Source organism: Pan troglodytes, chromosome 1 (genome assembly GCF_028858775.2).
Source record: "Pan troglodytes isolate AG18354 chromosome 1, NHGRI_mPanTro3-v2.0_pri, whole genome shotgun sequence".
NCBI lineage: Eukaryota > Metazoa > Chordata > Mammalia > Primates > Hominidae > Pan > Pan troglodytes.
In genome coordinates, this window is record NC_072398.2 from 69,482,616 (window position 1) to 69,496,813 (window position 14,198).

The 14,198-nt window shown below is 34.9% G+C and overlaps 1 protein-coding gene across 3 annotated transcripts in view; it reads right to left on the minus strand.

Moving 5' to 3' along the window:
• The window catches only part of TDRD5 (tudor domain containing 5), a 91,872-nt gene that overhangs the window by 50,144 nt on the left and 27,530 nt on the right, over positions 1-14,198 (minus strand). For all 3 annotated transcript variants that reach the window (XM_003308619.5, XM_514031.7, XM_009439117.4), the window contains exons 6-7: positions 12,236-12,292; positions 2,436-2,589 (exon numbers count right to left, since the gene is read on the minus strand). In XM_003308619.5, the coding sequence (XP_003308667.1) occupies positions 2,436-2,589; positions 12,236-12,292 (211 nt within the window). The remainder of the gene's footprint in view (positions 1-2,435; positions 2,590-12,235; positions 12,293-14,198) is intronic.

The following is a 14,198-nucleotide window of genomic DNA, read 5'->3' on the forward strand; positions in this document are numbered from 1 at the left end:
CTCCAGACAGACCTACAAGCATGGTGGCTCCTAAAAAATGAAGTCATAAATACACAGAGATGTAGGTACAAGAATATTTGTCACTGCATTTTTTTGTGATGGTGAAAAAATGGGAACAATCCTAATGTCCATCAGTAGGAGACTGGTTAAGTACATTATAATTATATATAACTTCAAATGATGAAATGAGCTTGTTTGTACTAATATGAAAAAACACCCACAGTATATGAAGTGTTAAGAAATGAGGATTTGCATAATACAGATGTCCACAGTGGTTTGACTTTCTTATGGTATGAAAGTGATACACATTCATTAGAAACCATACTTCAAGTACCCATACAACACTGTTTTTCACTTTCAGTATAGTATTCAATAAATTGCAGGTGATATTCAACACTTTAATATAAAACAGGCTTTGTATTAGATGATTTTGCCCAACTGTAGGCTAATGTAAGTGTTCTGAGCATGTCTAAGGTAGGCTAGGTCAAGGTATGATGTTCAGTAGGCTAGGTATATTAAATGTATTGTCTACTTATGATGGGTTTATTGGGATAGAACCCCATCATAAGTTGGGGAAAATCTGTATTTATATACTACTGTTTTGTGTAGGAAAAATTATACATGTGATAATTAGCTATATCATATAGAAGAGGTCCAAAAATAAACACACTAAAACTATTAATGCTAGTTACCTCTGTATTGTTGGAATTGTTTAAACAAGCATGTGCAGCTTTTGTGATTAAAAAAAAAAGATCTATCTATGTCTTACATATTCATTGGAAAAAGTCTTGGAGGCTATATAAACATTCTAACAGCATTATTTTGGGGGGGTGGATAAAATAATAGAAAATGTTCTCTCTCTACTCATCTGTGCTGTTTATATATATTCAGAATGAACATGAGTTACTTTAATAATCAGAAAAATCAATAAAGGTAGTTACATTTTGAAAAAAAAAAACCTGTCCATCATAACCACTCATTCAAGCTTATAAAAATACAAGTACCATACTGCAATCTAGTTTTGTGAGGTGTTGCCATTGGAGAAACTAGGTAAAAGGTACATGGTATCATACTGTATTATTTCTTACAACTCCATGTGAATCTAAAATTATCTTAATAAAAACTTCAAAAGAAAAAGAAGGTCATGGCCGGGAGTGGTGTCTCACGCCTGTAATCCCAGCACTTTGGGAGGCTGAGGCGGGTGGATCACGAGGTTAGGAGATTGAGACCATCCTGGCTAACATGGTGAAACCCCGTCTCTACTAAAAATACAAAAAATTAGCTGGGTGTGGTGGCAGGTGCCTGTAATCCCAGCTACTCAGGAGGCTGAGGCAGGAGAATGGCATGAACCCGTGAGGCGGAGGTGGCAGTGAGCCAAGATCGCGCCACTGCACTCCAGCCTGGGGGACAGCGTAAGAATCAATCTCAAAAAAAAAAAAGAAAAAAGAAAAGAAAAAGAAGGTCCCTCACCACCTCCCCCCCGCAAAAAAAAAACACCAAAAATCAAGTGCCCTAAATGCAATGTGGTATTATCCTGGAGTGGATACACAAACAGAAAAAAGACATTCTTGGAAAAACTGGTAAAATCAGAATAAAGCCTGGAGTTTAGTTACTAGCAATGTACTAATGTTAATTTCTTAGTTTTGATAAATGTATCATGGTAAATAAGGCATTAATATTGGAAGAAACTGGGTGAAAGGTGTATGGGAACTCTGTACTACCTTTATGATTTTTCTGTAACACTAACATTATCCTAAAATTAAAAGTTTATTTTAAAAAATACAAGTGCTGGGTCCCAACGCACACCCATTTATTCTGCATCTCCATATATTTCTAAAAAGCTTTTGATGCACGGCCTGAGTTAAGAACCACTGCACTATCAGACCACCATTTTAGGAACTTTATTTCCTTCAGAATTATCAAAAAATCTAGACAATGAAGAGAGCAAGAAAAATTTTTATTTTGAGACAGAGTCTCGCTCTGTCACCCAGGCTGGAGTGCAGTGGCTTGATCTCGGCTCCCTGCAAGCTCCGCCTCCCGGGTTCATGCCATTCTCCTGCCTCAGCCTCCTGAGTAGCTGGGACTACAGGCGCCGACCACCACGCCTGGCTAGTTTTTTTGTATTTTTAGTAGAGACGGGGTTTCACTGTGTTAGCCAGGATGGTCTCAATCTCCTGACCTCGTGATCCACCCGCCTCGGCCTCCCAAAGTGCTGGGATTATAGGCGTGAGCCACTGCACCCGGCCCAAGAAAGCAAAATTTTTAAATTCAGATTATTTTTATTAATAATACAGATTAACCTTATTACAACAAATACCACCAGAAAGGAGGTCATTTCATAAAACATTTCATGGCTAGGCATTATTTCATGTTTTCTCTTTGTCCTCATAAGGACAATAAAAATGAGGTTTGCATCATACTGTGGTTCCACTCACCAGGTGGTAGAGGCTTCTTATCCGCATCAAACACTAGTAAGTCTTGCTGTCCTTCCCTGAACTCAACATGGAGAATGTCACTAAGAGCTCCAACAAGTTCTGTCACATTTAAGAAGCCTAATTTTTTTGGTGATAGTTGCTCTTTAAAAATTACCTGTCACAAGAAAATAGAAATTACATGAAACAGCATTAGATAACAGATACATAACATATATAGTTGTCCTTGGACAACCAAACTAAATCTTAAAGGGTCAATGAACTCAAGTATTACAGAGTAAAGGCTGACTTCCATACCAGTATAAAACAAACCAAGTGACCAATAATCCCTTACCATAAAACTTCTAGGTCAATGTCAAGTTCCTTTTAAAGCATGTGGTAAACTAAAGTAAAAGTTAGGGTGGGCACTTTTCACTTCTCATTTTTAACAATGTCTGAATATAAAGCAAAAGTGTTTAAAAAAACAAGAGGAGAATGCACAAATTACAACAGTTGTAATAAAACTATTGGTATTTCTCTATTTTCCAATAAAGATAATATTCAATATCACTTCCGACATGTACAGAAATTGTTTAAAAATATTTCCTTAAATTTTGTTTATTATTTCACCTTAGAAGTTGGAATAAAGGCCAGGCACGGTGGCTCACGCCTGTAATCCCAGCACTTTGGGAGGCCGAGGGAGGTGGATCACGAGGTCAGGAGATCGAAACCATCCTGGCTAACACGGTGAAACCCCATCTCTACTAACAATACAAAAAATTAGCCAGGCGTGGTGATGGGCACCTGTAGTCCCAGCTACTCGTGAGGCTGAGGCCGGAGAATGGCATGAACCCGGAGAATGGCATGAACCCAGGAGGTGGAGCTTGCAGTGAGCCAAGATCGCACCACTGCATTCCAGCCTGGGTGACAGAGCAAGACTCCGTCTCAAAAAAAAAAAAAAAAAAAAGTTGGAATAAATGAGCAGCTATCTATCGGTGTACTTCCCATAGCATACAGTTTGATTTTCTTGCCTTAGAAAAGAAGAAAAGTCATACCAAATGAAGACAGAAGATAATATATATGGGATAGACACATAAAATACATTCCTTAAACAGAAAACATTTCGTATGTCTTAAAAGGACTGTCTATCATCAGTTATTTATTCCATAGTCAAAAGCATCACCAACATTGTTTTAGTTTCACTCATTTATATTAACTGTATCTTACATAAATTCTTAAAACATTGAAAAAAAACTACTCCAAAGGGTTAAAAGTGAAATGTTCTCCCAAAGCTGCCTTCAGTCTTCATATTTTGCATCTATTGTAGGTATTATTCTAAGAAAGACAATAAATATGTTGCATTTATTGTATGTATTATCCTAGGATGATAAATTTGCTTATTTCTGAGCCTAAAAAACAAAACCTGCTACATCTAAAGAGACTTTTTTGTTGTTGAGTGACTTCTATCTTCATTCTTTACATGCATTTTATACTGAAAAACTCAATTAGTGTATTTTTCCCTTTTTAATCTATCGTGCAAATTATTTTTAATACTAATGTTAATGCTTTCAGTGGAAGACCTTCTAATATGTATTCTCATCTTGGCTCTTCAGGTAGTCTCCCATTTGAATTTTAATACATTATTCTCAATCCTTTTGGTTTTTAAAGTGAATAAGCTTCAGTTTCCTCAATTTATGTTGTGAATTTATTTTTGAGTTTTACATTGGATTGTTATCTGCTAAATTGGTCATGAAAATGTAAGCTGCCATCTTCCAGCTTTCTCCTCCGCACCAAGAGAAACAAGCAGATGAGAACATAGTGCTCATCTGGATTTCTCAATCACTTTGACTTGACAGCTCTTATTCAGAAATGACATTTTCCTTTAGAATTTATCTGTATTTTGGTAAACTGTAATGATGCTGAGTGATCTGATTATTAAAAGACAGGATGTGAGTTTAATCAGGAACTATTTTAAAAATAAACACTTCAGTTAAATTGGCAACAACAACAACAACAACAACAAAAAATTCCTCAGTCACCTAGCAATCACTTCCCTGGAAGTAACCATTATTGCCAGTTCCTTGTTAAAATGTTCCAGAGATTATCAAAACTCAAATATGATTCAACATAATAGATTACATATACTAGGTACATCTTGCTTTTTTCAATTATTATCTCAGTACACGAAACACAGTTGAGTTTTGCTAGCTGATCCTGAGACTCAGTTTCTTTTAAAAGGTTAGTCAATTTACTAATATGTCAGATATATTTTATCCTAATTCCTTTGTTATGCTTTCTGCTTTATTGGCTCCCAACTATGAACAATGAAGAAACTGATGGGCTGGGAAAAGTGGCTCATGTCTGTTATCCCAGCACTTTGGGAGGCTGAGGCAGGAGGGACTGCTTGAGGCCAGGAGTTAGAGACCAGCCTGGGCAATATAATGAGACTCTGCCTCTACAACTTAAAAAAAAAAAAAACTTAGCTGGACATGGTAGCATGTGCCTGTAATCCCAGCTACTCGGGAGGCTGAGGCTGCAGTGAGCTATGATTGTACCACTGCACTCCAGCTTGGGCAACAGCAAGACCCCATCTTAAAAAAAAAAAAAAAGAAAAGAAAAGAAATAAATAAATTGATATATTTCTACTCCCACCCTCCTTACTTTCCTTCCACCTTCAACGAAATTTTAATTATCCTTTTCTTAGAGTTTAGATTTATGCCTTAAAATATGTGTATATATCCTGTTTACATGATTTTGTTTTCTCAAAGTCTGACAATCTTGCAGTACAAACACTTTATTTCCTGCAAATTAGCATAATGAATATCCCCACAGGCTTGATCAGATTTGTGTTTGATCTCTTTGACAATACTATAAGTTATGCTATGTTCTAAAGAGGGGCACGTAATATCTGGTTGTCTCTTTTTTGGTGTTGTTAAGAGCCATTATTAGTCAATTCCTAGATCCATTACTTTGAGGGTTTTAACAGCAGCATTCTGTCAATTCCTTTTCATTATTTAGTTGGAACACTCTATAGATGTATGCTTTCCCTCCTGCTCTTTGCTTATCCAGCTGTATCAATTCATTTAGGAATGCCAAGATAAGTGATTGGCTCTCTTTATTTACCATTTTTAAAGAAAGTGAACTAGTTCCATCATCCTCTATGTTGAGTCATCAGTTTTTTTAGTATCGTATAAACTCACAGAATTAAATATATTTGATAGGCTTCAAAATATTGCAATTATTATCCTTATTGTAGCCTGAAATAATTCTTCAAGTGAATTCCTAAGCTCTAATGTGAACCTAGTTTTTAATAGCTTCCTTGCTGGTCTGGTATGACAAGATGTTCCAAACTCAATTTATGTAACTAGGATATCCTTGTATACACAATTTGAATTATCTAATTATTCATTTGCTTTATATCAAATTACACAACAATGGTCTCAGAATACTACCACCAATATAATCAAAACAAAATAATTTTGCATATGCTCACCCTTTCTTCTTCCACTATTTTGTGTAACTGTACTTTGTCTACATTAGCAGAGTACATTGCCACGAAACACTATATTCTCTCCCCCCAACCCTCATTTGATCTTAGTTGTATAAATGGTATTCACTTTCAGTCCTTTTATCAATGTCTCTCTAGTGTGATTTTGGTTTTCTGATGTTCATTCTCCAGTAGATTCCTCAGGAAGGGCTCATGGGAACAAGAGTTCTTGAATTCTTGCATGGTGATAATAGCTTGTCTGGCTCTCTGCAACTGAAAGTCAGTTTTGCTAGCTAAAGAATCTTTGGCTCATGTTTTGAGTATATAAGTCACTCCCTTTTCATCTAGCTTAAAACATTGCTGTGAAAATGTCTAATAATTTAACTTTTGTTTCCTTTATAAGTCACTTGCTGTTTTTGTTTAAATGCCCAGAAAAATTTTTTTTCTTTTAAGTCCAGAAATTTGATATTGGTCATTCTGAGTTGATATTGTCAGATATGCAGTGTGCTCTTCAAAACACATAGCCTCAAATCTTCCATTTCAGTAAGGTTTACTTGAATTCTAGTTTTTAGGCTTCATTCTGTTTCCTTCTTTGGCTTTATTATTCATGTTGGCTCTTCTTTGCCTGTTTAATACCTGTCATTTTCTCTTGAATCATCTTTATCTTTCCTTTTTTTCCCTAAGATTTTCTTATGTAAAATTTCAAACAGAAAAAGTTGAAAGAATTGGATACTGAACTCTACCACTATAGAGTTGCTATGTCATCTGTGTATCCAACCATCTACCAACCCATCTTATCTTTTATATACATTTCAAAGTGACCTGTAGACATCAGTAGCCTTTACCCCAAAATAGGCCAGCACGTACAGCATTAACTAGAAATCAGTATCTGTTCACTTTTAGGTAAAATTTACACGCAGTGAAATGCACACAACTTAAGTTTACCAGTCAGTTAGCCCTGATAAATGCAGAACTGTGTAACCCAAACCCCTACTCAAGATACAGAACACTTCCATTACCTCAGAAAGCTCTCCCTTTCCCAGTCACCCCTAGAGAGAAACTTTTTTTCCACCATAGATTATCTTTGGCTATTGTATTATTTAATATAAAAGACATTCTACAGTATGCTGCTGTATGAGACTTACTTCCACAGCAACTATTTTTCAGATTCATCCACACTGGTTCATGTATCAGCTGTTTACTTCTTTTTCTTTTTTATTATTATTATTATACTTTAAGTTTTAGGGTACATGTGCACATTGTGCAGGTTAGTTACATATGTATACATGTGCCATGCTGGTGCGCTGCACCCACTAACTCATCATCTAGCATTAGGTATATCTCCCAATGCTATCCCTCCCCCCTCCCCCACCCCACAACAGTCCCCAGAGTGTGATATTCCCCTTCCTGTGTCCATGTGATCTCATTGTTCAATTCCCACCTATGAGTGAGAATATGCGGTGTTTGGTTTTTTGTTCTTGCGATAGTTTACTGAGAATGATGATTTCCAATTTCATCCATGTCCCTACAAAGGACATGAACTCATCATTTTTTATGGCTGCATAGTATTCCATGGTGTATATGTGCCACATTTTCTTAATCCAGTCTATCATTGTTGGACATATGTGGAATAGTATTTTGTTGTACAAACGTACCACAATCTCTTCATTAATTCCCTTATTGATGAATAGTAGGCTTATTTCCAGTTTTGGGAGGCTATAATGTATAAAGCTGTTATGAATACTGTCATATAAGTCTTTGAGGACACAGACTTTGAATAAATATCTGGGAGTATAATTCTGGGTCAAAGGATAAATACACACTTATAAGAAATTGTAAGAACATTTTCCACAGTAGTTGTACCATTTTATACTTGCACCAAAAATGTGAGTTTATCATATGTTTATCAGTCACTCATATCTGCATTTGTGAAGTTAGGCCATTTACAAAAAGAATTGTTTGGCTTTCTATTATGGAGCTATAGACTCGTCTTTATGTATTCTGAATATAAGTCCTTTGTTAGATGTATGATTGTAAATATTTCTTCCCAGTCTGTGGTCTGCCTATTCAATTTTAAATGGGGTCTCCTAAATAGAAGCTAATTTTGATGAAGTCTCATTATCAGTTTTCTTTTAACTGATTACTGCTTCTGTGTCCTAAGAAAGCTTTGCCTGTCCAGGTCATTAATGTATTTTAATTCACCTGGAAGTTTTAGACCTTTAATTTTTTCATTTAGGTCTATGATACATCTTGAAATAATTTTTGTACATGGTGTCGGGTTGGGATTCTTTTTTTTTTTTTTTTTTTTTGTATTCAGTTGTATCTTGCATTCAGTTGTTCCAGCATCATTTGTTGAAAATATTTTTTCAAACTCCTGGCTTTAAGTAATCTTTCCATATCAGCCTGCCAAAGTGCTGAGGTTACAGGCATGAGCCACCATGCCCAGAGCTGAAAATACTGTCTTATCCCTTTTGAATTCCTTTGGCACCTCTCTCAAAAATCACTTCAGTGTATATGGGTGGATCTCCTATGCATGCACTGTAAGGCCAAATTCATGGATTTGTTAGTATCTACGAATAGTCCGCAAGAATTATGATGGGGACTATATTGAATCTATACATTAATGTTGTCATGTTCATATAATGTTATCAGTAATGAGTCTTCTCACCCATGAGTATCTTATACCTCTCCATTTATTAGTCTTCAACTTCTCAACAATGTTTATTAGTTTTCAGTGTACATGATTTATGTTTCTTTTGTTAAATTTATTTCCAAGTAATTTGACGATATAATAAACAGAATTTAATTTCATTTTCCAATAGTTTGCTACTTACATATGAAAATACAATTGATTTCCGTATACTAACCTTGTATTTTGAGCTAATAAGTTAGTTCTAGTAGCTTTTTCATGGATTCCTTAGTATATTCTATATGAACAATCATGTTTTCTACAAATAAAGTTTTACTTTTTTTCTTTTAGGTTTTCATGCCTTTTATTTCCTTATTGCACTGGTTAGAACTTGCAATACAATGTTGAATAGAAGCAGTATGACTGGATATACTTACCTTGTTCCAGATTTTAAGGGGGAATTGTTCAGTGTTTCACCATTGAGTATGACAAGCATATTAATAGGTTTTCACAAATGCACTTTATCAAAATGAGGAATTTCTTTTCTATTCCTAGTTTTCTGAGAGTTTTAATTGTGGATGGGTATTAAATTTTGGTAATTCTTTTTCTGCATCTACCAAAATAATCACATGGCTTTTCTTCCTTGTTATTCTATTAAAATGGTGAATTACCTTAATTCCTTTTGAAATGTTACTCCAACCTTGCATTCTTAGGATAAACCCCTCTCGTTCAGGGATTGCTTAATTCAATTTACTACTGTTTTGTAATAGACTTTTGTGTCCACGTTACGAGAAACATGTTCTAATTGTTTTTTTGTAATGTCTATGTCAAGCTTTAGTAGCAGGACAATGTATTTCTAGAATGAGTTGGGGAGGCCAGGTGTGGTGGCTCATGCCTGTAATCTCAGCACTTTGGGAGGCTGAGATAGAAGGACTGCTTTAGGACAGGAGTTAAACACCTGCCTGGGTAACATGGTGAGACCCTGTCTCTAAAAAAAATTTTTTTTTTAATTGGCTGGGCATGGCACCACATGTCTGTAGTCCCAGCTACTCAGGAGGCTGAGGCAGGAGGATTACTTGAGCCCAGGAGTTCAAGGCTGCAGTAACCCAAGATCATGCCACTGTACTCCAGCCTGGATGACAGTGAGACTCTCTCTTAAAAGGAAAAAAAAAAAAAGAATGAGTTGGCGAATATTCTCTGCTATTTTAAGAAACAATCTGTATATGATTAATATAATTTCTTCCTTAAATGTTTTACAGAATTCACCAGCAAAACCAATACACATCCTTTTCAGTCTTACTGTACCACTTCAAATAAAATATAAGAATCTTGCAACCCTATAGTTCCAGGTACTGCCCCTCCACTCATTATGCAGTAGTTTTCATATGCATTACATTTTCATGTTATAAACCCAATTATTTAATGCTGTAATTTTTGCTTTAAACAGTCATATATTTTAACTGATCAAAAAAGGCAGTCTTTCATATATGCCCAGATATTTACTACATCCTTTATTCAATCCTTCCTGAAGATTAAAGTTCCAATCTGGCATTATTTCCTTCAGCCTGAAGAACATTATTTAGCATTCTTATAGTACCAGTCTGCTTCCAATTCTGATTACCTGAAAATGTCTATCTCATCATCTTCATTCTTGATATTATCACTGGATATAAAATATTGGGTTAACAGTACTTTTCTTTTGAGTATATTAAAGATGTCATTCCATTGTCTTCTAGCATTGCTTCAAGAGGTCAGCCATCATTTGTATCACTGTTCTCCTGTATGAAGTGTGTTATTTTTAGTCTGGCTGCTTTCAGAATTTTCTACTTATATTTGGTTTTCTGCATTTTTACTATGATGTGCCTATGTGAGGTTTTCTCTGTATTACTTGTTTGGGGTTTTCTGGGCTTCTTAGATTTATAAACTTCTTTCACAAGATTTGGGAAATTTGGGCCATTATTTTTTCAAATATATTTCTGCTGTGCCTTCTTAGGCTCCAATTATATTAATAGATACATTAGGCCATTTGGTTTTATTCCACAGGTCTCAGGTCACTCAAGTTCTATTTTGTTTCTCTGTTCTTCAAATTGGATAATTTCTATTGATCTGTCTTGAAGTTTACTAAAGCTTTCTTCTGCCATTTCCAATTTGTTATTAGTGAATTTTTTACTTCAGATATTTTAAGTTATGAAAATCACTTGGTTTTTATAGTTTCTTTTTCTGCACTGAAATATCTTATCTCCTCATTTACTCTGAATACATATTCCTTTATATCCTTTAACATGGTTGTAAGAGTTACTTTAAAACCTTTTTTGCTAACTTCAATATCTGCATGATCTCAGAATTTCCATTGATCACCTTTTCTTTGTCAAGGGGTCACATTTTCTTGTTTCTTACTGTATCTAGTAATTTTGGTTTGTGTTCCAGGCATCATGATAGATGTATTGTAGAGAATCCGGAATCTTTTATGCTCTTTTGGAGATTATTGTTTGATTCATTTTAAATTTGGCTGAACATAAACCCAAAATCTGCCACCCTTTGATGGGCAACAGCTGAAATATCTTCAGTTCTTTTAGCCTTAAAAGAACAGAGGCTGCTCTATGTCTGCCCCAAGCATGTGCAGTTAAGGGTCAGGCAGAGATCTGAGCAAAGCTTATGTGCCAGGCACTGTTCTAAGTGCCTTATTTTTAAGTCATTTAAACTTCACAAAACTCTATAAAGTAGGTATTATCTTGACCTAACATATTGTCTATAAGATAGCACACAGAATTATATATCTTAACAATTATGCTATACTATCTCACAATATCTATGTTTTTACCTATAAATATACTATAGTTTTCATGGCACAGTAGTTAAGAGTTAGGATTCTGAAGCCAGACTGCCCAGGTTAAAATCTTGGCTCCACCTATTACTGGAAGTTGATGCTTAGGCAAGTTACTTCTCTGTGCCTCTATTTGTTGTGAAAACAAAATGAACATATGCCAATATGAAAGATGCTCTGGATAGAGGCTGGCACACAGTTAACATATGTATAGGACTTATCTTTTAAAAACTGGATATATGGCATTATCTGAATTATTCTGCAACTTGATTTTTTTCACTCAACATTATGGTTTTAAAAATGATCCATGTTGCAGAGCAGATTTATTTTATACTACTACATACAATTCCATTGTATAAATGTCAATCTCCATCCATTATCCTACTGATGTCCATTTGTTTCTCATTTGTTCCTATGTTGTGCTGTGCACTTCTTTACAGGTCTTCATGCGTACATGTGCAAGAGTTTCTCTAGAGTGCAAATGTAAAAGTGGAACTACTGGATCCCTGAGGGTGCATACCTTCAACTTTACTTGATAATGCCAAAATGCTCCCTAAGAGCATTTTGTCCCACAAGCAGTGTATGAGGTATTCTGCTTCTCTGCATTCCCACTGACACTTGGTATAACACTGTCAGACATTAATGGGATAATCTTTATTATAATAATATTATAACAATAAGTGGTAAAAATATCCTTCCTATGCATAATCAAGTATTTGTTAAAGATCATATTCTCAAGTCTTATAATATACTAAAATGCAAAACAAAATGTTTCCGTTTTAGAGCACAGACCTGGAGAATCCAAGGAGTAGCCACAAAATTCCATCTATCACAAGAAATATAAGCCATAAAAAATTAGGGTTGGGGAAAAGCAAAACACTTACCTCATACTCTCCAAGCAGTTTAGAAATAAACAAACCCTCTGGGAACTTAGATACAACCTAACAAATAGAAAGTGAAATACAATATAGACACACTGAAATGCTGAGTGACACAATATTAAAATAATATAAACAAATAACAACAAAGGCAAAAGTAACATTATTAAATGAATTTTAGTCATATTACATTGTTTTTTTTTAAATGAGTTTCCAGTTTTAAAAAACATTAGAACAAAAAGAGACTGTGATTTCCAACATTTCCAGAGTTGAGAAATGATTATTACATGATACTGCAATACCACAACTCTCCAGAAATTCCTGCACTTCTTTAAGCTCAGCTAACACATTTAGCTTCAGCTCACATAAAACATCCTATAGCACAGTTTCAAGCATTTTAATTGTTAGAAAAGAAATGCAATAAACACTAGAAAACATTTTGGAAAATACAGTTAAGCAAAAATAAAAGATCTGTTAAGAGCATTATTGCCCATACGTACATCAAAATATCTATTTAATATTAAAACAAGATCAATATTTCTATAGCCAGCTTTTAAATATCATACCAAAGACATCTTTCCATGTCAGTAAAAACAGATAAACATTTTCACTGGCCACAGATTTTTCAAAATATTAAAGACATCTAAATGTATTTGATCTTCTATTTTGTTTCTTATTTTTCATCCCAAATATTGTAATGATTATCCTCATGCTTGAGTTCTGCACACTAGTTCAATGATTTTTAGAATAATTTCCTAAAAGTAGACTTACTCTATCCCAATAAAGTACAAAAATCTTTGTTTTCTAAATTTTTCCAGATATATTTTATACAAAATTCTAATCAAGCTTCAGAAAAATCTAAAGTAAAAATTATTTCAAAATCCTGTGACCCAGAGACAGCCATTGCTACATTTAGAGAAACACCCTTTCAGAAATCCCCTTATGTGTGCACATGTTATTCATGGTTTTATATGAAAGAACAATTCTAACACACTATTCTATAAAACCTGTTTTTAAAGTCCAACAATAAGTCAAGGGAGAAACTTCAATGTAAACTAAGAGAGACATACATAAACTTTCTCATAAGCTACATGACATCCCTAGTTTGGAGAATATCCAATATTGATACATAACCAATCCTTTAAAATTAATGCCTAATTTTTCTCCAATTTTTGGTACCACAAAAAAATCATATTCACTCTTGTAATCCCAGCCTTTGGGAGGCTGAAGTGGGGGAATGCCTAAGGTCAGGAGTTCAAGACAGGCCTGGGCAACAGAGCAAGACCCTGTCTCTACAATTTTTTTTTTAATTAGCTGGGTGTGGTGGCATGCACCTCTAGTCCCAGCTACTTGGGAGGCTGATGTGAGAGGATTGCTTGAGCCCAAGAGTTGATGGTTGCAGTGAGCTATGATTGCACCATGGCATTCCAGCCTGGGTGACAGAGCAAGACCTTGTCTCTTAAAAAAAAAAAAAAGTCATATTGAATGTCCTTTAACAAGTAATTATTGGACACTTGCTCAAGTGTCTAAACAAAAAAACAGGGCCTGAATGCATCAAGGTTTTTGCATCTCTCCTAGTAAAATCATGACAGTTGAAATGGAATAATATAAGGCAGTACAAGCTGTAATAGCACCCTGATTACTCAAAGCAGGATTAACAGCTCCCACAAAAAATTTAAGTGTACATAACTCTTTGGCTCAATACATAACACCAAAGAGTTTTCACTTATTAGTAAGGTAAAACAAATAAGACTAATGACATAAACAGGCAATTCACATAAAAAATATATGTGACTACTAAGCACATGAAAAGATGCTTAATGTAAAAATCAAAGGATAAACTAAAACAACGTGGTGGGATAGTAACACCTGTCAGTGGGAGTATAAATCTGTTCAAGCATTTTAGAGGGCAATTTAGTAATATTTATAATCAAAACATAAGATGCCTCTGACTAGCAATTCCACTTCT